Source organism: Dicentrarchus labrax, unplaced genomic scaffold, assembly GCF_905237075.1.
Source record: "Dicentrarchus labrax unplaced genomic scaffold, dlabrax2021, whole genome shotgun sequence".
Taxonomy (NCBI): domain Eukaryota; kingdom Metazoa; phylum Chordata; class Actinopteri; family Moronidae; genus Dicentrarchus; species Dicentrarchus labrax.
In genome coordinates this window covers 18,776,996-18,802,628 of record NW_026136707.1, presented here as the reverse complement: position 1 = coordinate 18,802,628, position 25,633 = coordinate 18,776,996, and the positions used below count along the sequence as shown (strand labels likewise).

At 38.2% G+C, this 25,633-nt stretch overlaps 1 protein-coding gene across 5 annotated transcripts in view; it reads left to right on the top strand.

Moving 5' to 3' along the window:
• Positions 1 to 25,633, top strand: part of LOC127367160 (CUB and sushi domain-containing protein 3-like) — a 214,042-nt gene that overhangs the window by 18,045 nt on the left and 170,364 nt on the right. For all 5 annotated transcript variants that reach the window (XM_051406777.1, XM_051406776.1, XM_051406774.1 and 2 more), the window contains exons 3-4: positions 12,716 to 12,828; positions 23,943 to 24,137. In XM_051406777.1, coding sequence (XP_051262737.1) covers positions 12,716 to 12,828; positions 23,943 to 24,137 — 308 coding nt within the window. The remainder of the gene's footprint in view (positions 1 to 12,715; positions 12,829 to 23,942; positions 24,138 to 25,633) is intronic.

Below are 25,633 nucleotides of genomic sequence, written 5' to 3'. Positions count from 1 at the left end.
AAAATATCCCATTATTTATGAATGCAGCACAAATGTCCCACACTCTGACAAACACGCAATCCGTCATCACACAGTGAGCTGCACACCTGTGTGAAAGACGAGGATGGAGATGAAGCTTCGCCTGTATGAGTAATATTAGTAAGTGCTTTGTCTAATTGTTATCACTTTATTCTCTTTGTTTTCATAATTAGGTCCTCAAACTGCTCAAACTAATGTTAGTGGCTGTAGGTTATTTGCGAACCAACGCTAGGGAACGACAAACTTACGCTATCTTGCAAGTGCGAAAAGCTGAGCGCCATTTGTTTGTATGAATGCTGGACACCATTATTGATAATATCGACTAGGGACATGAATATCAACGTGGCAGAAAGATTAGCATTATCCCCGCGTCTGCAAAGTTCATTTAATTTCAGAGCAGCTGTAGGCTACGTACCATTCATTTCAGTACCCTGGTTTAGCACTGTAGATAATGGCTTACTGAAGCACCAGCCTTAATTAATGTCATCAGGTGCACCTGTGATTTCTTTGATGTGACGTCAAAATATCTCACGTGAAGTGATGTTGCTGCTGCGATGCGTCAGAGTGGAGACCTTTTTATTATGAGAAGAATTACACATGATTGATTTGAGAGGTTTTCTTGTTTTGTGTTATTTACCAACAGCTTACTGGAAGTGTGTGTGTGTGTGTGTGTGTGTGTGTGTGTGTGTTTGGTGGGGGACTAAATATCATGAGCACCTTACAATTTAGTGCAATTCACGAATACAATGTGTGTTTTTGTGTAAATATTGGACAAAAGTATATCGATAGGGACGTGAATACCAACGTTGCAGAAAGATTAGCAGTAAAAGGAGAGAGAGAAATGAGTGCTTGAGAAGAACTAGTGCAGGTTTAAATATAGAGCAATATAATCTTCTAGAGGAAAATAAACTGGGTTCAACCAGAAAAGAAACACTGACCAGAGCGTGTCAGAGAGGGTCACTTCTTTTAGTCAGTAGATGGCATAGTTAGTTTTGTATTGGTTCATGGGCATAATGCGCAAAAATGGATTATAAAATAGGTCCAAACTATGCAACAGTTTGTTATGTTGTTACTATATTTATCTCCGTTGAGCTGCCTAAGTTCACTTCTTCTACTATACAGTTAAAGTTGCCCATTCAGTGACAGCTTGAAAAGGTAGATTTTGGTTTAAATACAGTATAGGTAAAAAATAACTGCAGCTGCACTGGTGTGTGAATTCTTGGACAGAAATAGGCAGGCATGCTGTCAGAAGTGGTTGTATCATTGGTTTGTCTGTGGTTGTCTGCTTGGGTTTAGACAGGGGTTTAGATTAGTTAAGGTTAAGCAGCCAGGACTGCTGACGTGCTTCTTCATCCAAAGTAATCTTTCACATGTTACATGCACAAACTAGACCGCAAAATCAATTGACTCTACTGTGGTTAAAAAAACAAAACAAAACAGTTATTGGGTTTTCCACAGAGGTTTTGAATGTTTTGTGAGTTGATGTTTATAATGGAATTATATTTTTAAGGATTTAAAAATTTATAAATTAAATCATATTTCTTAAGTCATCATAAGTCCAGTTTTAGTTTTTAACCATGTCTGGAAATATGGTGTAATGTTTCTTTTCAATCCCTTTGTAATTAAACCATTGCATTCTACCTATTACAACATTAGGTTTTACATTTTCTTTCTTTACTTGAATTTTTTTAAGTTAATCTCTGCCATTATATTACATTAAATTTCCTGGTCATGGTTGAGTTTCTTTTACTTGTTGCCAATTGAAGAAATAGTTTAATTTAATGGTGATATGATTGCAGCGGTGCAGGCTTTCCCCTGGCTCCATGTGCTGTTGTGATGTGGATGGAGGCCTGGGAGGGTTAAAACAGGTTCTTACAGTTGATTTCAAGCTAAACATGTTATCAGTTGGTCACTGTTTCAAACTGATTAGTGAATGTCTGTGTTAGTGTTGGGCCTGTTTATTCTTGTTGACATGTTTGAGAATATGAATGGCTGTTTGCTTCCAGCTCTTCCTTGGAATGACACAGGAAAAGGGCAATACTTGTCTTGATTTGTTTGGTTAGGGTTTGATGTTCATCCAAACGGCAGTAAGCGCTTGCAGCTACCAACCTGTTGAATCTAAAATTAATTAGGACATATTCTGTGGATGGAAGAATATTACTAATTACTAATATTACTTTGAGCCAAAGATTATGGATATTATGTGTAATTGTAAGGAGAAATGAAGATAATAGTTTTTTTTTCTTGTACTGTTAAAAGCAAATATAGGAAATGCTCATCTCCTGTTTCACTTGCCTCCAGCCTCTTAGCACTGTTTGTCCCCATCATACTGGTTGTCAGTGATGATGAAGAAAAACCTGGTGGTAGTTGTGTGCAATGCTGTGTGTGCTTACTATATTTTATTCAGTGGTGTGCAGTATCAATTGTAATATGAATATGAATGCATTTTTTTCAATTCCGTGTGGCATTCCACTGCTAGGGCACCAAAGTGCTGGTAAACAGAGATTCAAGGATCATTCAAGCATTTAGATAGAGTCTGCAATATTATGCAGTCAGAGAAAACACAGTAACGCTGATGTCAGGGAGGTGGCTGTGCAGAGTCAATGGTTTGTTGGGGGCATAATGCTTATCTGCTAATTTTTAATAGATAGCCACACTGTAGAAATATATGTAAATGTTCAAGTTCAAGCTGACGCAGAGCCAATGGCTCGTTGCAGAGGGGGCGAGGACCTGTAGTGGGCCCTTATACAGCCTATTGGCCGGAAGGGTGGAACAGAGAGAAATGCGGATTACAATGACGTGTGCTATTTCGGCACTATGGACAGTGCCATGGATTTTCTGCTGATACTTAAGCATCAAAACTGCTAATAGGCTATTTCAAAACCATGGTCGGTCAGTCAGATACAGGATAAAAAAAATAAGATCAACTATACTAGCGGGCATTCAGCATTTGACATTCAGTGATGCTGGATGCAGAGAGCCACACAGCCTACACAGTGAAGCCACATAATCAACCCCACACATGACAACAAAATGGGCTACAAGTCTGCAAGCAATGTGCGGCCTGCCGTTACTACAATTACTGTGCTACATCACTCTACAACAAAAGCAGCAACAAACATTATTTAAAAACAACAGAGCCAGGATCTAAGCCTGTCATCACAAATAATGAGCATGAAACAACTTACCAATGATGTTTTCATCCAACAGCTGTCAGTTTGAATCCAATCCAAATGACTCAAATGAATCCACTGTAGCCTACATGTAATGTCCTATATCTAAAAACACCACCTTTGAACACGCCACACTCAGACATACTCCACTATCATCGTCATCATCATAGTGGCATGCTCCTTGCTAACATTTTCGCTTGCTATTTCACAGGACTATTGTCAGACATGAAGGGTTGAGATGTTTGTGAGGCCACAGTGCCTGTGGTTGTACTGGATTACATTATATTGATTGTTTGTTTTATATTTATTTTGAATATGTAAAGGAAAAATTTGTATTTTGTCCTTTCTATTTACATACATGAGAATGTAAGAAACACCTCAATATAATGCAGTCCAGGAAAATCCCATCACTAAGTATAAAAGATATAATTTAATTAACAACTACGACAGTGTCAGCAAAAACTGTGTAGACACTGAGTGTAGGTGTCTTGTCAAGTCATTAGCTTTTAAAAGCCATTGCTGATTAGCTGTGTTGAATACAGTGTAGGGTTAACAATTTGCAAAACAAGAAACCAAAGATGATGTTTTGCTGGGACTTTTTAAATTCACATGGAGATAATCCTGCCATTCAGAGAGAAGGAGGAAAAGCACAACTAATTCTTGCCACGAGAAAAAAGCAAATGGCTCAAACTGTGATGGGTTTTTCGTGATCCGACCCAAACCTCTAAATAGAAACGATGTTCTTTGTGTTTTAGTCACACTTTTGTTTTTTCCAAGTGGTAAATTTCCTCACAGTGTGGGACTATGTTGTGTGGTGCCAGAAAATGATAATTCCATGACAGTCTTTGCTGTGCCTGTAGGCCCCAAAATGTACGCTAGTAGAACGCCCGCTCATACACAATTAATTCTCTCCAAAACAAAAATCACTCAGAAGACGGAAACAAGCTTCTTTACCTTGTGCTTTCTTACCTTTTGTTTAACTTCGTCAAGAAAGATGCAGCTCAAACTTTCCCACCCTCTCTTCCAGCAACTTGTTCTGAAAGATGCTCATTTCCATATGGCAACACCTGAAGTTGTTTCATTTCTCTGTTTTTCCCTTGTTTTTCATCCCTTCTCTGAATGTATGTTGTGTTGTTCACTCAGGTATTACTTGAACTGGAATAAATAAGAAGGTGAACATAATGAAAGAAAACTTTTCCTGCTTCTATTTTCCTTTTCTAGGCTAATTATAGATATAAACCTTGATAAAGGCCTTTCATTTGTTAATGTTATTAATTAATTGAAGCAGAAATTCAGAAGGGAACATGACAAACGCGACAATGAATTTTTAACATGAAAAAGAATCGACATCCCTCTGATGGACCTGATTAGTGTGTCTCCCCATTGATCTATGTATTCTCTTTGCTCTGTGAAGTTTTTTCCCCCATTCCTCTGACTCGGTGCTGCACTTACATTAAGAGAATGGCTGGTTGAAGCACTCATTATTGCATTGAAATGATATGCTGTGGATGGTAGAGGAAAGGAGGTGAGTTAGGGTAATAATGCCTTTTATTCCAGTGTTGCCCTGCACAAATAGTGACCTCATTTAGGTGATCTTTTTGTGCTGTCATTATACAATTACTATGACAAGCTCAAATTGAATGCAGTGTTTTTATTTGATTTTTTAGGCTTGGGTGGTAAGGCGTTTTTTTCAATACTGTTCAAAATACAGATGCTCCTCCTATATAGATGCTTTATGATTCAGTGCCATATAAATTGAAGTAGCCCAACGTCTGTATATAGTAAACAACTGAATCAAGTAAATTAATTATAGTAATAACAGAAAATGTTCGTTGTTTTAGAAATGTATCAATCATATTGGCTCTTTGATTGTTTATCTGTGCCCTCAGTTTGGATTTGAGAGGTTATTTTTACTCAAAAGATGTTCTGTACTGTTTTGTAATGTTGGTGGCACTTTGCACTGCTGTTTTTAATAATCGCCACGGTCTGCCTGTGGGAAGATTGCACATATGAGTGTCCATTTGAGAATAAAAGCGCTGTTTTCACTGTCTTTCTCTTTTTAGAGCACACCATGTGAAATTACTTTTCTCAAACTCACTCATTTCTGATTTCTCACATATCACAGTCTCTCGTCTCGTCTCCCCTGTGTGTATCTCACTCACTCAGCAGAGTGGCAGTGCTTATCAGAATGTACAGATTTGATCGACTGAGTAGTGTCTTGGCTTGTGCCAGCTGTCAATTGGATCTTATATAGACTATTAAAAGGATGATTGATGATTGGATTTCTTGTGATATTAAGGCAATTTTAATAAACTTACTCTCAGAACTAAGATGTTATTAAAATAATCTCTAGAATTTGAGCCCTACTGTTGATTTACAGATGTTTCTGGTGAAAATGGAAACCTGTTGAGGTCCTTTAATCAGCAAAAGTGAATAAAGAAAAAAAACGTTACGGATGTGTAGTTCAAAAGCTGCAACCCTTTTCCCTTTTTTATGTTCCCCAATGCTAAATGTTACCTTTTGTTGTTTTGTAATATGTCTGTTCATTCGTGATGGTTTATGTTGGTAATTGTCACTTTTGTGCTGGTTTATAGTATGGTGGAAATAATTTCTTGAGTAACTTGATTACTATTAACATGATATGTGATGATTAAGTCTTGATAAAAAGTATTTGCCGCTTGGATTCTACAGGGAGATTTTTGAGATTGAGGGGAATCTACCCTGAGCAGCAGCGAGATAAATCCCCCCATGGAGTCCAGACACTGGTGGTGGTGGCTGATGACTTCTTAAGCTGATAGGCTGATGAAATAATGAAGCTGTAAAGAATGGTCGGTGATGGGGAGGTGGAGGGGCGCATATAACAGCAGCATGAATGAACTGAGGGCAGGGAGAAAGAATCAAGACAGCAGCAAGATGATAGGCTAACAGTGCAGGTGTGCCACTGTGCCATTGTATAGATGTGAGCAGCTGATGAGAACAGCTGATATCAGGATTGACAACCCCTGATAATAAGAGGAGTGAATGCTGGATGGAAAGAGATATTAGCTACAGCTCTATATGTAAAAGAATAATGTTTCTGACTGAACTTCCGCTATATCATTATTTAATTTTAAATGTATTTAAATCTAATTATTTTACTTGTCTTAGAAGGCTCATTGCATATTGTATATTATATATACAATATATATATATATATATATATATATCAATATACAATGACTTCTGTAACTAGCAGCCCAGCTTTTATGTATTTCTTTTTACACAAATACCATCATATACCATAAGATATTCCTTTATTGATTCCCCTTAGGAGAAATTCAAAACAATATATACCCTATGTGTTCTTGCTGCAGCTTGTGAAAAAAGCAATACCCCTTTTGTTGGACTGGTTATCTGTCCATCTATGGGGTGCCAGCTCTACCAGGTGACACCCCATTATAGTTTACATTTAAAGTTGTTATTAGCTCAGAATCATATTGTGAACATGTCTAGAAAATAATTGTACCTCCGTACTAATGTCAGCACTGTCCTGTGTTATTAATGTTTGTATGAAAGCACTTGTACAATGTACAATACTACCTTTTTATTTCACAGTGCAGTGGCCAGCATAGCTTACATTACATGTATGAATTATAGCAGTGTGTTCTGAGCAGACATTAATACAGAACTAACAGAGAATAACAACTTAGCCTGACATTTACCATAAATGTTTTATCATTCTTAACCCTCTGAGTCACTTCACTGAGTTTTAGGTGAACGTAAATCTCTGACTCTTGACCTCTGTGTTTTATATATTGCTGCTCTCTTGTTAAGCCCTGTGATAAAATCCTCGAGACTGAACTGTACTAGTCATGGAACAAGTGGTGCCAAGTGGTTAGGTCTGTATTGTCTATTCTAACACAGAGAACTCAGTGCAGAAAGTACAAGTACAGTGCAGAAAAATGATGCCATTGTCTAGCATCGAATCAGATGCTATAAAGAAAGAGGTTTGTTGTCATGTAGTGTACAGAATTGGCCCCAACCAATACGAGTAGAGTGGATTGTTGTGGTGAGAGGATGAAGAATATAAATGAAACAATAAACACTCGAGTACTGCATGCATGGAAACAAGTAATGTGACTTGTAAGCTATTTTGACACTATATCTATCCTCAGTCACAAGAAAATCATTATTCATGATGGGTGAAGTCTCAAGTTTTGTTAGCTTTGTGACTCATAACTCGATAAAAATCACTTTTCAAATAATTGAAAGCATCAGGTTTTTGTGAAATAAAAGCGGGATTAATGGCTGTGCAGTGCTTTATTTATCTGCACCAGCCTTTGTCACCTCCAACCTGGGTGACCTAAATCAAATCTATGCTTAGTCTGTATTCTCCTCTTCACCCAGGTCTACCAGAACCACAATACAAATAGTATAAATGGTGGGGAAGTGAGGATTAATTATTCCTTTGTCTGCACACCTGTGAACTAATTACAGTTTTTTTTAGTTGAAATGATCAGTGCTCATATTCATTCCAGTTTTGTTTTTGCGTTTGACACCCTGCCTATTCTCATCAGGAAAATGACTTGCAGATGCATGATACTGTAGAAGATGACAATGCGATACTGTGCAAAACTATGAGTAGTACACTAGACTATGAGTAGCACACAGAATATCTCTCTACTGTCAGAGATAGAAAGCAGAGACAGATCCTAACCAAGCACAGGCTCAGTGACCACAAACTGGCAATCGAAACAGGAAGACACAAAAAATCATGGCAACCAGAAGAAAACAGAAAATGTGGTCACTGTTCGACAGGTGAGGTTGAGACAGAGATGCACTTTCTCCTACAATGTACAAAATTAAATCATACTAGAAAAATTTATTTGAACAAGTTCAGCTCTTTGGTACCAGATTTCAAAGAGCTGAACGACCTCTCCATATTAAAAATACTCCTCGGAGAAGGAGAGTGGGCACACCTTGCTGCCCAGTATGTATTAACATGCCACAACCTGAGGGACAGTGAGTGATCGAGGCACACGCACACACAGACACACAGACAGACAGACACACACGCACACACACACACACACACACACACACAGTATATGACTAATATAATGTTCATAATGTATATATCTTTGATTTATTGTATTGTATTTGAATGCTTTGCTTTGGCAATATTGTTTTTTAAAAAACTTTCATGCCAATAAAGCCCATTTTGAATTTGAATTTGAATTTGAGAGAGTCGGATATTAACTTACCAGACTTTCACCATATTACATTTCCCTTTGCAATTCAAGAAATTACATATTTTTCATTCTTCACTCTTATTGGACAGAGAAAAGCCAAGAATGAATTAATTGATAGAATGATTTGACATTTTATTACTGCAGTTATTAGAACGAAATGTCAGTGTCTTGGGCTGCTGTAATGAGTTAGGACATGTCATTGCAAAATAAGTCTATTAATCATCCCCTGCTTTTGTTTTTGGTGGAGACGGCTAGCAGTAAGGCCATTATTCACCTTAGTAGCAGGCTTTATTTTGCTCTGTTTCTAACAATAAACTAAAAGGTAAGTGGTTCACTTTAATTGTTGCTTACTAGGTAAGATCAGCAAGAACACTTCAGGCCTCTCTTCCCACCTCTGTCTGTTTTTGTTCTTTCTTCTTCTCTCCCAAGAGACACAACCTCTTTGTGTCATGTTAAGAGCAGTGCGGCAACAAGGAGAGGTGGGCAGAGACAAACAAAGAGATACAAAGCGGCAAAGCGACAAAGACGGTGAACCAGCAAGACAGGAAAAGGAAAAGTAACAGTGAATAAGAGCAACCTCATGCAACGAGAAACAGAAGAAGTGAGAGAGAGCTAGTGTGACAGAAAGAGCTAGTGCGACACAGAGGGAAAGACAGATGGAGGTAGAGAGACTGTAAGTCAGACAAATAGAGGTACATCACTCCTCTCTCTCTCTCTCTCTCTCTCTTTCTCTGTAATGCCACTACGGTGACACACTAATCAGGTGGCAGGAATGTCTGACAGCTACCTCCAGGGCTGATGTAGTGTGTTCAGGTGGAAAGAAAGGCTGCATCTGTCCAGACAATCATTGGCGAACTGTTCCCAGCCACACATAGTCATTCTGCTGCCACTGGTGTTGCTTTGATCCATAAATGGGGGGCGCCATAGCTGTTGAGACACCTGGCATCTCTAGACCCACTGTGACATTTTTGGTTGACCTGGTGTAGTCCAACACAGATGCAGCCTAACTGTTTGTTTTTTTTAACTGACTCGCACTTAACATTTTGCAATTTCTATTTGTAATGCTCTACAAAGTTAGTATGATCTTTCTTTGAATAAGCATTCATCAAATTTTAAAAGCTTCCCATCTTGCTGGTGCCTGAAGGAAGTCGTAATTACTGCATGCTCTGCCACTGTTAAGACAAGAAATGCTTTTGTTCTTGAACAGGCTTTGATCACATCCATCAAAGTGTCTCACACAAATAATTTGGCTCTGACTTTGTATGACCTCTAATTTACCAGTTCCATCAACATCCCAGGTCAAACCAATAATGTTACTGATTGGCCATGAATGGTCATTTCTACATTTACAGATGCAATGATAACTCTACAAAGTCTATAGTGCCTGTCCTTGAAACTTTTCTTTCTTCTGGTTGCCAGTTCATCTTGACTACAATACCTTAAACTGCTGTACTTTTACTGTCGGAAGTTCAAATGAAAATGAAAGTTTCCTAGTGAGTCTGGCCTACCTCCCAAAATCAGATTAGGGCATAATCTGCTATTAAAAATGTCGTCTTTGTAGAATTTCAAATGGAAGCGTGATTTAGTTTATAGACTTGTGTCTTATATCTTAGTCACAAGCTCCTTGTGTCTGGAAAGACAGCAGGCCCCATGGTGTTTATTTGTTAATGACATTTTCCAACCATTCACCTGATGCCCCTGTTGCCAAAGCAACAGTTGGCAGTGAATGTCAGATGATCGAGATCTCTTTGTCTGCTTTTTGTGAGAGACATACTTAGGTCACGATGTGCTTTGTTAGATTTAAACAAACCAGAAAACGTAATATTTTCTATAAGAGCAATGTTAATGTCCTACCTAAATGCTACATACAAGCCATAATATGCCCAAGATTAATTCAGATTGAGTGTGTTTTAGGCACTAATTAAGATGTTGCTTGTCCAGGTTTTGGTTTCAGGTTTAAATGATTCCTACATCATCCTGACCCATACAAAGTGTCTGAATCAGAAATATGAGTACAGAATTTTGACCAACTCTGCCTAGACTGTCACCTCCTAATCCCTCTCACTGACAGCCTTAGAAAAGATGTCTTCCCCTCATGTACTCTAACCCCATGACATCTTCATTCCCTTGCTATTTCGTGCCATGATGACAACAGTGCAATCTAAGAAAGGATTTAGTCTGCTGAGACTTGGGACGTGGGTCTGGGGTTCAGTCTGGCAGGGCTAAGCGTTTGTACAGCATTTTATCCACCTTGCTTGTTGTCATGAGAAAATATATTTTCTTTATCTGAGATATCCTGGTGGTTGTAGGAGACTAAAGAAAACACCTAGACTTTGCTCATTAGGCCAAATTGTTCAAGTGGCCCTGTATATGTCGCCCTAACACTGCATCTGTTTTCTTTCCTGTCTTTGTCTTTCTGTATCACATGTTGCCATAACAGCACATCTTCTTCAGTTACCATTGCAGGTCAAGGCTTTTTAGCGTCATTGTGTAACTGCATTACACTCATCTTGGTGGGTGCCATTGATCTCTGTACGAGCATATACTCTGTAGCCGCTGATTGTTCTGTTCTGCTCAGCCAATAATACTTTTGTGAACAGAAACAAGGAACTGCAGTCAGATCAAACAGATACATGTCCATACATGACATGACATTTTCAGGTGGCTGACTGGAGCTATGTTTCCAGCAAGTTTCTAATAATCCAGAGGTATAGAAGGCAGAGAGGAGTCTTTCCTTTACCTTTTTTATATAACATTTTTGGCAACAAATTATTTTCCTCAATGTTTCTCCACTCGGCACTATGCGTATACTTCAGTGGATTTTGGGCCAGCAAAATGAACGACACTGCCTTTTAATATTTTGATTGTGGCCAGTTGTTGGCCAGAAACCTTAATAAGTAAAACAAAAAAAAAGTGACAAATAGTTTCACTCTTTCAATCTACTCCTCTCTCTCCTGTGATTGCTGTTTTTGTTAATGAACTCCAACAAGGCTTTTCTTTCAATGCACAAGCTTGCCTCTACCTTTAATTTATCCATGATAGTGTGCACGCTCAATACAGGGCTCTTGTGTGTGTGATTAAGCTTCTAACAAGGTCACATTTTAAATTCTGGTTCCTCATAAATGTATTCAAAATTGCATCATGTGGCAGTTGACTTTTAGCTGTATCTTGGCATGCTGTGCAGTACCTGCGACAAAGGGTAATTATTTACTGCAAGGACCAGCACAGTTCACGGTGCTGTAATTGGAAACTCTATTGAAGCTGTAAATACAGCACCCTGTTCTCTGCTGTCACATGGGGGATTTTTTTTGTTTTTCCACATTTGGCCCACTGCACACATAATTCACCTGGCTTATTGTCAAGTAGAGGTTCAGTCACACAAACCGCTCCAAAACTAGCAATAGAAAATAACAAGAGAATACGAGATGGCAATAGAGAAAGGAGACATTTTGTTTCATGCACAAGTTCTGTTCATGCTGCACAGCCTGGCTTACATCAGTGGAAGGTCGATAGAACATCAGCAAATGCTGCTGAGGAATGGTCAGCAACACATCTTGTTTACGACATCGTGAAAGTAAATGGATTTGTTTGGATCTGCACCTAATTTGAAATGCAGTAATGAAGCAGTCTGTTACAATGCAGCTGCCAGCCCTCAAACACTATCCAACAATAGGTTAGGTTCTCGCTTGGGTTTTGATTGTATAGTACCCCGTATATTATTGGTGGACAAATTGCATCACAATTCTCAGAGCAGTTCTGTTTTATTAGACTACAGCGCACAAACTCACCGGTGCTGTGAGGTTTTAGGGCTTGAACAGTCATTATTTTTAGTGATTGTTACTGTGGTGTACACTATTTGTATATCATTGCCTTTTAGTGCACAAATCTCAACATTTATCTATAAATATATGGTTAGCTACTTCACCTAGTGGCCTTTCTAATTTAAATACAAAAATGACAGGTTTTTGGTTTTTGCCTCACAACTTTACAGCAGTTTTGTCTGCCTGTAATCATTACAACTTGAGGGGGAAAAAGCCTAAATAGTAGTAGGTGTCATTCAGAGGGAACAATGGCATCCTTTTCTGGAGGTTAATTGTACTTGCACTTGTGTTGTTTTAGCATGTGAAAGCTGAAAATGTTTTACCATCAAAGGTTTTGTTGGACTGTTGTCTTAAATTTAATTAAAATCAAACTACAACTGCACAACCTTTTCTATTGTTATCCGCATAGAAATGTGATTTATATGAATTAAATCATACATTCAGTACTGAGGTATCTTTCTCTTATCTGCAGGATAACAGGATTTACCATCCCTCCACCTGTTACCAGTTCTGGCTCCATTTTTTCACTGAGGCTTACCAGTGACTTCGCAGTAAGCGCTCATGGATTTAAGGTGGCTTATGAAGGTAAGGAAAGCATAATTTTCTGCTCTTTGTCTTTTACTGAAAGTGATTAGAAATTGAAATTTGAATGAAAAATGAAACAAATGTGGAATTTAAGTGATCAGGACAGCTCTTTATAAAGTGAGTCTTCATTTAGAAGAAAAATCCATCACCCAGGAGTCGTACACACCATTTATTCCTAAGAGAGACGTGTGATCATACTTACTCACCTTATTTTCCTCTAGGACTTCCACCGTTGAGTTATGGAAACATTAGGTACCTCAATTAAGCAAATTAATCTCATATTTTCCAAATCAACATCCCTCCCCCCAAAGTCCTGAACCTTTTTTGCGACTCCAGAGGTGCATCTGAAATTGCATGGCAGATGGCGAAGGGAATTACTTGAACTAATGGATGTACCGAGTTATCTGTGTTGAAGCAGAGCTGAGTGCAGCGGGAGCTGTCTAAATGTGAACTATCCTTCTGTGACCACCTCGCTCACCCCCACTAACCTTCCCCCGCTCCTTCATGAAAACTCCATCAGTTATCCATCTCTAGTTATTTCTTTCGCTGTTCCTTCATTATGATATTTTGTGCGTTTTGTCTTAAACCTTTCTTACTTTTGCCTCCTCATTTCACCATCTTACCTCCTTTCCTACCTGTCCCTTCTTCTCCCTTTCCTTCTACACTTCTGCCCATTTGCTTCTTTGGCTTGTCTTCTTGTCTCTTCCTGCTACTCCCAAAAACCTTCAGCTATTTCTTACGTTCTGTTCTATTCCCTTACCTTCTCTTGCACAAAGAGGCTGACCCCAACTATCCTTCAGCCTCACTCCTACTTCCTTTCGCAGTGTCCTTTTCCATCCCCCTTTACCCCCCCCATCTCCCCACCTGCCCCAGACCTAGCCAGTCCAGGACCTCTCCCCTCTCCATCTGCCCATTTGTGCTCTCTCTCTGTCTCCTGTTCTGTTTTCTCCCCCCTCTCTCTCTCTCTCTCTCTCCCCCTCTCCCTCCAGTGGGTGGCTTGGTTGAATTAGATCTCGTTCTTCTGCCTCCACCTTTTGCTTATGTAATCTTCAACAGAATTTCATGCTGATTTGATGTTAATCACATTTTGTTACATGTGAGGCACAGATATTTCCCACTACTCAATGCTGATGAGTAATAAGGACAGTGGACAATATGTCTCAATAAATGTACATAAACCTGCTAAAGCTGTGGTATGGTATACGTGGACCATAACATGTATAGTTCAGTTTCTTAGGACTATAATAAATTCTAGCTTGGAGGTCCAAAACAGTACACAGCATACATATTTAAACAACTATCTTAGTGGTATGCTTTTACTTACTCAAGCCTCTACATGTGTGCCCTTAGTATGATGGTGCTATCAATTTTCCCCAAGAAATCTTTAAAACCCTCTTTCTCAACATATTGTATATTATGTTTTAGGGCTGTAGTCAACCCAACAAAATTTAGTTTTTTCCCCCATCAACCAACTAATTGGTTGAAGACTAGATAGTTGATAGTTGGCTAGATAGTCGACCAAGAGTCGACTGAATGGGCTTCTATGAAGTGCTGCAGTATAACGTTCCACAAAAACCACTATGAAAAAACTGTTACATCCAACCTACTGCTCTCGTTATTTAGTTGGCTTTGAATGAGGCTAAACGTTCACACAGTTTCTCTTCCATCCCTTCTCAATATTACATCAGTCCAACATCGCCCCAGCCTGTAGGAGTACACTAGCCACATTAGCCACACAACATGCTAACGCCAAGTTAAACAGGCTAGCCTACAAAATTAACACCAAGTCTAAGTCGGGTCATGGACAGCCAATAATGATCCATCCTTGTGTTTGAACTGTCACCGGCCCTTGTTGAAAAAGCAGTCTGGAGTAAAATACACACACAGGGTATCAAAATTACCCACTGAGCTCTTCTGTCCTCGGAGGCCGGGGACCAATGTAGCAATTTTGGCTAATTCTTTGAAATGGTGTCAATTAGTTTGGAGCAGATTCAAGTTAGCTAGTTAGCGGTCCCATTAGCTATCTAGCTATTAGCTAGGAGTAGGGGGACCCAGCGGGGAATGCAGTGTCCTTGATGGTTGTTCTGACACATTTTGAATCATTATTGCTTTAAATATATATATATATATATATATATATATATATATATATATATATATATATATATATATTCAAATAATTAAATAAACGTCATAAACGTTCAACTAGTCAACTATTGACTTTACCTAACAACTACTAGTCGACCAGGAACATCTTTAGTCGGGGACAGCCATAATAAAAATGTGAATGTAACACCCTATTTTGGTTGTGAAATAATTACAGTAGATTATGATTGTGCAATTCAATCTAAAATCTCTGTAAGAAAGTTAATTAGTATCATCATCATTATCATCATCATCATCATCTGCATTGAAAGCCCAGCAGTTTGACTATCATCATAAATTTCCATTATTTTCAGTTAGAGACCCTTATGACTGACACATATAAAACACAAATATTCAATGTACTCATTCATAATGTATTAATGTACATGCAATAGTAACTCCCCGCCTGTCACTGCTGTATACATGTCCTCCTGATGCTGATATGGCTAGCTACATCTTACACATAAATATGTATGTGCTGTTCATTCTTTTGACTGAAAATATGCAGTGCTTGTGGACTCTGAGATGATTGAATCATGACTGCAATTAAGTGGATTTGAATCTGCATGCATACAAAGGACACAGTGAAGGACATAGCCAGAAGGAATCTAATTTCGCAACAGCCTGTCAGTCTTTTGTCAAGTATGGTGGAATGCAAACCACCTCTAACTTCGACTATCACCTCTCTGTCAGTGTGATCCTGCAACCTTAACACTTAGGAATGGCCTGAAAGGGTCAAGCTGCATTTATTAAGGAATAGAGAAATTGAGGCTTTTCTACAACCCAACCAAACAATGGCCCTTTAGTGCTTGTAGCTTTCCAAGGGATAGAGATAGGCTGCAGCCGTGCAGGGTACATGTGCTGAGCTGGGAGCTGCCCTTTGTTGAAGGTTGTGTATTTGCAAAGAAAACATCGCTGTGCCTATCTAAAGCCTGTATCGATGCCATTTCAACCTGCCCCCCATTTTTGTAAAAGACAGCTGACCCATAAAACCTAATTTCAACTTTTCTCCCCAAATCATTTCATTTGTCCCTCTGTGGCCATATAGATTGTCCACTGAGTTGGAAAAGTATCCATGTGTGCGTGCGTGCATACGTGCATGTATGAGCATGTGTTTTTTAACAGCTTTGCCCTGTGATCCAACATGGGTTCAATCAATACTCTTTTACTGCATGAAAATTCAGCTCAGCAGCCACTCAAGCAGCCAGCTAGAAAGCCAGACAGGCAGTCTACATGCGGCTCCTGTGGGGAAAGTTTGCTGCTTGTGTGCTCACAAACACTGCCACTCCGTCAAACTTCCATCTTCTTCAAAGGGCTACGGAGTCATTAGATATACAGGCGAAATAAATAGCTCAGCCCCAGAGAAATCTCGCACCCAACTACCTCATTTACCAGTTCACATAACTCACTCGTTACCACTGCGATGAGGGATAATACAAGCCTGTCTCACTCCCACTGTCTGTGAATGCAACTGTAGGTAAAAATTGGAGAGGAGTGTTACTGTGGTATTTTCTCTGTAATTGTGCAAGTTGCTTTACCAGGCTGTAGATCATATTTTATACATTGTTGCTCTCTTCTCCTCTTGACACATTTTGGTTAACATTTAAAACACAGCACTGTTTTCTCCTCTTTTTAGTTTATAGATAGGCCAGAGAGATTTATCTGGGTTAAAAACACTCTGCAGCATCATATTAATGTTGTTTGTATTTGGTTTTCTCTGGCATCACAAATAATATTTGCTGTGTATTATGTTGTTAAGCACCATATGCACTGTTTTTAACCAGGCTTTAATTTGGAGATTGGGTTGGGAGGTTAAAAGAACTCCATCTGCATTGTATTTGCATTGTTCATGTTTATTTCCCCCACCTTGAAATAAAGTTTGTACTGGTTTTCATGAGGTTTTGCACCAGCCCTCGGTGTTTAGGAACAGCTTTTTTCCCAAGGGTAAGTTATATCAACAATTTATTTAGGTTCCTCCAGACAACAGCACTTGTTACCTCAGGACTAACACTGTATCTAAAACAATTGATTTCTTTAGGGGGTTCTTCAAACCCTCATAAAAGTACAAATCCTGATTCTGTGTTGCAGGATATTATTCAAAGTACTTTAGTTGTTTCTATTTTACATTGAGATATGCAGCAACTGTGGCTGCAGCTAAGGCAGTTTTATTTTGTTTATATGAGAGGCCTTATCCAAACATAAACTGGAGCAGGAGCCATGTCTGTCTGAGACATTAGTAAGGACTTCCCATACACCAAAGGCCAATGAGTCAGTGTTGGTATAATTACAGCCGGGATGCATCTATTACTTTTTAATTAGTGACCTCGGGTGAGTTTCTCCACATACTTACTTGCGAGAGCGTGTCTTTTGTTTCTCTATGTAGTTATTTCAGATACAGCAGCTAGAAAGTAATGATTATAGCAATGAATTTCTGAAAGTTTGCGTAGGTCTGTTTTGAATAAAATATAACCAGTGAATCTATATATCAGACATACTGTACACCTGCTACATAATTATAGTAGTGGGTTGAAATGTTTTGTTTTTTAAGCATGGCATAGGAAAATGCAGTGTCATCCTGTAAAATAATTTATATGCTATCACATTTTATTTGGCAGAGTGCAATCTGTCCGATGTCCCAGCAACATATGGCAGCTGAAATTAGGGATCTGCTCAGGGTTCACAGGGTACAGGCTGTTTTTGATTTGTAACACTCAATAGTCCACAAACTTCTGAGTTTTTGATTTTACTCATAGCCACATCTGGTTAGTCAAGATACTTCTCTTGGGTTAAAAAAATGCATAGAATGAATTGCAAGTAAAGTATGGAGAGACGGTTCAAAGAATATATTTTTATGTATTATTGCAAATATTCACTGAAGAAGGTGGTACCAATAGATTAATGTCAAATAAGTACACAAAATCACCTTTCTCTCTGCTAATTTTGCATTTTCAACAGTTACACAGTGAAGATTCTTGCCAGACCTCCATGTTACATTTTTGCTGTGACAGTGCAGAAAAAAGGCAGTAATCTTTGTAAAGAAGTTTTCACTTGTGTACACTTTGTGTACTGCTGGGTTTTCAATTGCAGGATCTCATATTTACCATATTTATTTTCCCTCTCTAGTTCCCTGTAGAATTGAAAACAGTGGCAAACATTTTTGTGGTCTTTACAGATCACCTCCGTTCATATTGCAAAACATCCTGCCATCCTTATATTATGTTATGAAAGAATTGGATATTCAACCTCTTGAGAGGAGAGCTTGCAAATTATGGATTCAGATTATTTTCCAAAGGTGTAAACATGCTATTGTACAGTATAATGCAGGTGCTTCTATACAGAGCATGAGGGGTCACTGAATGGTTTAGGTATGAATAAGATATGAATTAAATTATATGGCCTTCGCAATTAACAGATCTCCACTCAGACTGGCAGTATACTCCATTAACCCCTTTAACCAGTCATTTAATATACTTTATGATATTTACACAGCTTTACAAGTTTTATTTGTATTAAAGGCAATGGCAAAAAGTTTTTGTAGTGTGTAGCGGTCTTAAGAGCAGTGATTTGACCAACATAATAAAATATTCTGTTTCAAGATATAAGTGAACTACTCATCTCTGTGTGTGTATTAATCAATTTATTTTCTCTAATCCCAAGCCAAGCCATTTCAACTGGCTGAGTATCTGCTGACAGTATATAGGTGCACATTGCAGACCAACATTAGAATTTATAAACACTGACACTGATTATTTTTCCAACTGAAGATTGATCCACCAAATACATCAAAACTGAGTGATGGATCAGCTACAATCAACCCCTATATCATTGCAAGCTCATATACACCATGTACAATACAGTATATGATGCCACATGCACCTAACCTTATTTTTCTTCCAACATTATTGGCCCAGTTCTACACCAGTAAGTCATCCCAAAAATGCTTGGCAGCCTGGTTCAGCAGCCAGAATCTAGCTGATCAAGTTTTTATTTTTTTTTGGCTGAGTCTTAAATAGCTAAAGCACAGTGTGCCTTCAGTATTCTCCAGTGACCATCACCATCCTTGATTGGTAAATATCCAGTTAAATGCTACTGGTGTGATGGAAGGCTTTGTGGGGAAGCATTGTGAATAACATCTGGTTGCACACAGCACCCGTCCCTGACCAGTTGATTGTCTTGTTTCGATTTTTTTTTTTTTTTTATGCAAATGTTTTCGGTTTAGCACTGAGCTGAATTTTAATCTGACATTCTCTGCATCACACTGTTAGTTGTTGTTGTGGTGAGTTTTTAGATATTTAGATTGCCTTTGATGTGCTTAGTCCCGCTTTGCTGAACTTCACAAATTATATTGATATTTTAAACAAATACATTTAAATTTCACAGGCTCTCCATAAGTCCCATGGAGACATATTTGCTGTCTGTTGCCAGGGAACATGATGTTCTGCAGATGCATACATTCATTACAACCTTCTGTAAATAGCTGCATTTGATAATAGTGAAACAACAACAAAACAGCAGATAAATAACACTGGAATTATTACAAAGTGACCATACAATGTGCCGCATAGAATTTATTTATAACACCATGGGCTATTTATGAGAGGTGTACCTTGTCCGTCAACCTCAGACATGTCACATAAAACAGTCTGCCATGGTTAAACTTTACTAAACCTTGTGCAAACAATCGTTTGAATATTTAGTAATGCAAAATAGTTGCATATGAACTCTGCTTCTCACTCCCCATCCCTACAGTCAGTCAGGTATCATTAGTGCAGCACTAATGTATAACTCAATCTTCCATCATCCCTCAGTCTCACAAAAACGTCACTCAAACAGGCTCTCAATCATAAATTTCCATTTGTATATTCTTTTTCACCTTACTTTGTGAGTTACTTGTGGAAGGAGTTGTTGCAACTTAAATTAAAATAAATTGCAAGAGTCATACATACATAAATATATTAAAAACCCATTATACATATTTTACTCTTCTTCAGACAAATTAATGTGCAGTTTTTGTCTATATATGGATGGTATTACAATTTCAGTAAGCTCGCTCAGTAAAAAAGTGATCAACCTAAAAAGCTACTGTGCCTGTACAATTTTGTAAGATACTATATATTGTTTTATTTTTATTTACTATTTTTGTGGTTAGAAATTGTATACCCTTAGTGAATCTTTGGATTGTTGGGGTAATATTTTCACTCCAGTATTAGATGTGTTTAGGATGTCAATATTTTACCTGTGTTAGTCGAAACTTTCAGTAGTTGATTAATAAAGAAATCACAGATTCTCTGAGGTCCTCCTGCTTTATTCCCATCACAGTCTGTTGGTATTTAATTTTCCTCATAAACTTAAACAGACGGCAATTGATGATGAGGATTTATACTGCATTCATTAGCAATCATATGTATGAGGGATGTGTGTATGGGCATCTGGAGTCTAAAGTGGATTAATAATTGGATTTCTGAAATTCCTCGAAATTAACATTAGAAAACGCTTCAAAGTTGTTTATCACTGAAATCAATTCCAGGATCAGGGTCTCAAATGTACTCCTCCTTATCTCTTTCTGTGTATCTACCCATAGATCCTTCTAACACACAGTTTGTAGAAGTGTAAAAATGACTCTTGGTTTCCTGGCTCAGTTGACAGTTATAATAATTAGCTACCAACAGATGGCACATATCAAAAACAATTATTTAACTTGACTGCATGATCAGTCACAAGCTGTAGAATAGAAGGAAATTTTATATTCCCATCAACAGGAATGCTCTGGATCTGATCAGACTAATTGGGTTGTATTGATCATTACCCACAAATTCAGTTATGTAGTGTTCTTTATTATAAAGGTAAGCCAAATGTGTCTTTAAAATGCAGTCCCAAGATCGATACTGGTAGAGGTAAAACCTATACATTACATTACACCTTATGTAAAATATTTAGAAAGACCATATTTGCTGTATAAATAATTGGTTTTACAAGCCTCCTTGTGAAGGTTGACGATTGACAGTCAAAAGGACCTGAAAGCACAATTGCGTGACTGAGCCTACTGAGTCCATAAGGGGGCATGGAGGAGAAGAAAATATGTAAAATAAGTGAAAAAAATACTTATGCATTCCCCTAAAAATCGGAACTCATATCAAACTGTCAAACTGGGCAAATATGAATCAAGATTCTGTTATTGCGTTGCCTGTTTTTCACCTAAAATCATTTCAGAAACATATTTAAGTGTACTGTTTATCTGGAATATGAGATTGTGTGTGACAAGGTAAGCCACCATTGTTTCCCGCTACGGACAAGAAAATGCACAGCCAATGAGTACAGCTCAACTCGCAGTACATTACCTCCCCCTCACTCCGTAAAACTGTGATGGTTATGACCATAATGCCAAACTCAAGGCTTCTAAACAGTACTCCACAAACCAGCTGGTGACGTCACGATAGGTTCACACTTGGTCAAAACCCAAGGGACAAAGCACATCCGAGTCTTTGCTTTGTGTATGTTGTTCAGGAAACAGCAAACCAAAGTACTCAGTTTTAGCCATGGTTTTTAAATAACGGAGACAGCTGAAGCGAATATTTAGTGCAAGGGGATATTTTTGACCGAAAACAAACTTGAGCTTGGTGGACCTTGTTGATTTCTCTGCATTTGGCATACATCAATCATAACTGTGAATTTGTCCGGAACACAGCAGTTAGTTGCCAATGAAATAAGTTAGGGCTGCCAAGCTTGAGTACTTATAAAGTTAGAAATACAAATAAGGTTATAAAAGTTGCGTGTTTTTGTTCAGTTATCCGTGAGGCCTGGCCTCCAGACACAGTCCACTCGAGTGACATTTTTCCAACCTAATTCTTCTGTAATTTGTGGTCTTCATCCTTAAATTAATTAAATACAGAGCCCCATATCACTAGTTACACTAAAATCAGTAAAAAAAAGTTTTTGCACAGTTGCCTTCCCGTCTTTTCTGCCACAAGTGGACTTAATGCAACTAACTGAAGTAACGGAGGTGCTTGTTGCGCATGATATTGCCACGGTCCACTATTTTATCTCCAGCCAGGTACTTTTAAAATGTTTTTTGAGAGAATGTATAAGTTTCCCATATATTTTTTTTCTCCCCCATTGTCCGCTTACAGGCTCTGTCACAGTCGAACTCACACAGGTGTTAAAAATGTAGTGACATGAACTCAGGTCACACCCAGTCCTGCCTTCAAGCAGAATAGTCCATTTAAAAACAAACATGTAACTGCTGGGGTAAAAAGAAGCCAATGATGGGTTATTGTCCTGCACTGTGGCTTGAAATAAAAGCTTTTTGTGCAGTCTGGACATGCGTGTTTTGACAGAGATTGAGTTATGGTGGTCTAATAGAGGGGATAAATGTACTGGAAGATTGTGTTCAACCAAAAGAACACAGATTTGAGTAGCCCTCCAGGCCTGTTTATCACAACTTACAGTGGATCTTTATCAAAATTCTCCTTCAATAGTTTGCCAAGGAGTACATTGATCATAAGCACTTTGGCTCTGTCAGCGCATAAAGAGGGTGCTAGTAATTTCTTGGAAATTGCTTTCTTGTGGAAGATGTATAACTTCAATATGCCATCTTCAGAAATGTGTCTAGGGATTTAAAATAATATTATTGCAATTTTTTACACATATTTTTTTTTGTTATTTTTCATTGTTAAGGTTGTTATTTCACATGCAGTTATTTACCTCTAATATCTATGTTTGTACCATGAGTAGTACCATCATTGAATGATAGATACACAACAGAATAGAGGGTGCAATGACGTAGACTGCAAGAAGTTCAGATCAATCAGGGTTCTGCTAACTTAGTTCATATTAAAGTACAACCGATAGCAGGAATCAAGTAACAGACACACATATTTCCAGAACCTACCTGGTAGTCCAACTTCCTCGCTTACTTTTCTTTAAGCAGTTACCTTTTTTTGTCTGTATAAATATGAAGTAATATCATAGAGCTCAGGGTGCCCACAGATGGCTACAATAACAACAGTTGAGATTGACTCTGTGGCAGGCTGCCGCTGCACACAGGTTGGGAATAGGATAAATCCCATTTTGAAACCCCAAAATTTTAAAAATAAACGTATAAACTGTCCATATCTTACACATTAAAAGAAAAGGTGTATAGCAAAACTATGTTGCTGTTTTTTTATGAACACAATAAAGGAGATCCATGTCAACAGACGTCATTTGTCATGTCTCAGAGTTTAATCAAAAGTTGGCTAAGCATTCCTATGGCAGCCCAGTACTCATATTAGATGATGTTTTGGACTTTCAATAGGCCCTGCAGTGGGTATCAGATAATAGGTATTCATCAAACATTGAAAGTCTAGTGCACAGTCAGTGCTGTGATGTTTCTTATGATAACTATTTTTTCACCCTTGAATTTCTGAAGATAATTTGAGTTCTGCCCCTACTATTAAGCAAAGCCACCATTCAGGAGCGTACAGGAAAATTATTATATTCTGTCTTCCTACCATCTTTTTTCCTTCCTTGTTTTTCCTTTCCTTGTTCATTGTGATTATGTACTTGTTTGTCTCTGCCCCTCATTGCTGCTTCCAGCTATAGATTTATGTTTTAGTGAACTCCTAATGTAAAGAGATGGATTAGACACTGCGCTGTACTTCAGCAGTCCCTGGGCAGTACATTTTATCATCTTTCTATATTAATGTCAGCTCTTCAGACATAACTAAGCATCTGAGTACCAGTGGCATAGAATTCAGACTCAGTGTTGACATTTGCTAGCAATTAACAGGGTATGTAGAGTCTTACAAGTCAAGATTACTAACAATATCCAACAATATAATATGGGAATCTTTAAGGTTGCCAAAAGTATGAAAATAACATTTTGACAGCTTTGCATACATGACTGGAGACAAAATAAAGGAAATACACTGTTACATAAGCTACAACACATTGTTATTCTTAACAATATTGTCCTCTCTTTCTATTTCCAGAGCTAAGAAGCACTTCATGTGGAAACCCAGGGATTCCCCCCAAAGGCATACTGAATGGAACTCAGTTTAACGTAGGTGACAAGATCCGCTACCGGTGCGTCAGCGGCTATGTCCTGGACGGACATTCCCTTCTCACCTGTGTTACCAACGCAGCCAGTGTGTCAGTGTGGGACTTCCCTGTGCCAATCTGCAGAGGTGAGGATGTTTTATCACTGAAAATGAGTTACAAGTCATTTTAACTGCATGTAAGAAACTTCTCCCAGCTGTACAATGTGACTGAAGGGTATCATGGAGAATACATGATGTTATCTATGTATTTTAGGGTTCCCTTAAGAAATTTAAAATGAGCAGGTGATTAGTTCGCTTTGACCTATTGCTGTTTTATTTCCACGAGTTGCTTAAAGTTAATTGCATTTTAATGATTGACAGCTTGATGGCTGTGTGATTGGGTGAGATGTCTCACCACAGATGTTTTAAAATCTGCCTAAAGTCCTCATTAGATCTATACATTTATTTGTGATCTGATAGGTTGGAATGATTGTAATTATATTGAAGATTGATTGATTAGAGCATTGGTGGCTCAAAAGGTTAATTAAATATTTGATTCCTGTAGAGGAGGTAGCCTAAAAACATGAATGATGTAAGGAGGAGTGGTACAGCTACTAGATTGTTGTATCTTTATTTCGGCTGTACTTTGACTACATTTGGGTTTGGGCTCTCCTCTTAGTTTTTTCTGATTTTATGTTTTTTATAATCAATGAGGTGTTTGCTTCTGCAGCTTTACTGCTTTACTCTCTGCATTGGTAGCAGCACCAGATTACATAAGCTACAAAGCAAGCAATTAAAGCCACACCAAGTTATTTTTATCTGAAAGCTTTGGGCTGTAAAAAATAAATACAACTCCACTTTTTTTGTCCATTGTTGTTACCACCCTAACTCCAGAACCAGTGTCCATGAGATGGACCAGCAGCAACTTTAACATATACAGTAGGTCTAGCAGAGGAAAAAGACTGTTCTAAGGCCACAGTCTGGATGATTTGAAATGAAAATGTCACATTATTCAGTCGCACCTGGAACCTGTGAAACTGCAATATTTACTATGTGCCTTTTGTTTTGCCTAGCTGCTTGAATAAGCTGAGACTGCTGATACTCGAATATGGCAGTTCGTTATTTGTGACCACTGGTGAAAAGTCTCTGTAGAAGAGACGAGATGGAGCCTTTTACAGGTCCATCCATTTAAAATGCTTTGGGTTTCACATTGCAAATCCGCTAATATTGCACCAACTTTTAACACCCCAGACAGTATGAGAAAGCACTTAAGCCAGCAGGCTCAACTTTTCTACATTATGAATGAAATGTTTGTCTCATTTATCATGAACAGTCCAGTTCATACCATATAAGTCCAGACATATAGGGTATGAACGTACAGCTAGAGCCAAGATCAGTACATAGTATTAAGATATTTCAAAAAGAGTCTGCCTTGCTTGAGGTGAAATGGATCTTCTTTTCTGACACTTGGAGAGATTCATAATAGTTTTTGCTTCATTTTCTACTCATAATCTGACTGTATTCAAAAATACTTTGTTGCCCAGCACTTGAACCCTTGAAGATGCTGTGAATATGATAGATAGATAGATAGATAGATAGATAGATAGATAGATAGATAGATAGATAGATAGATAGATAGATAG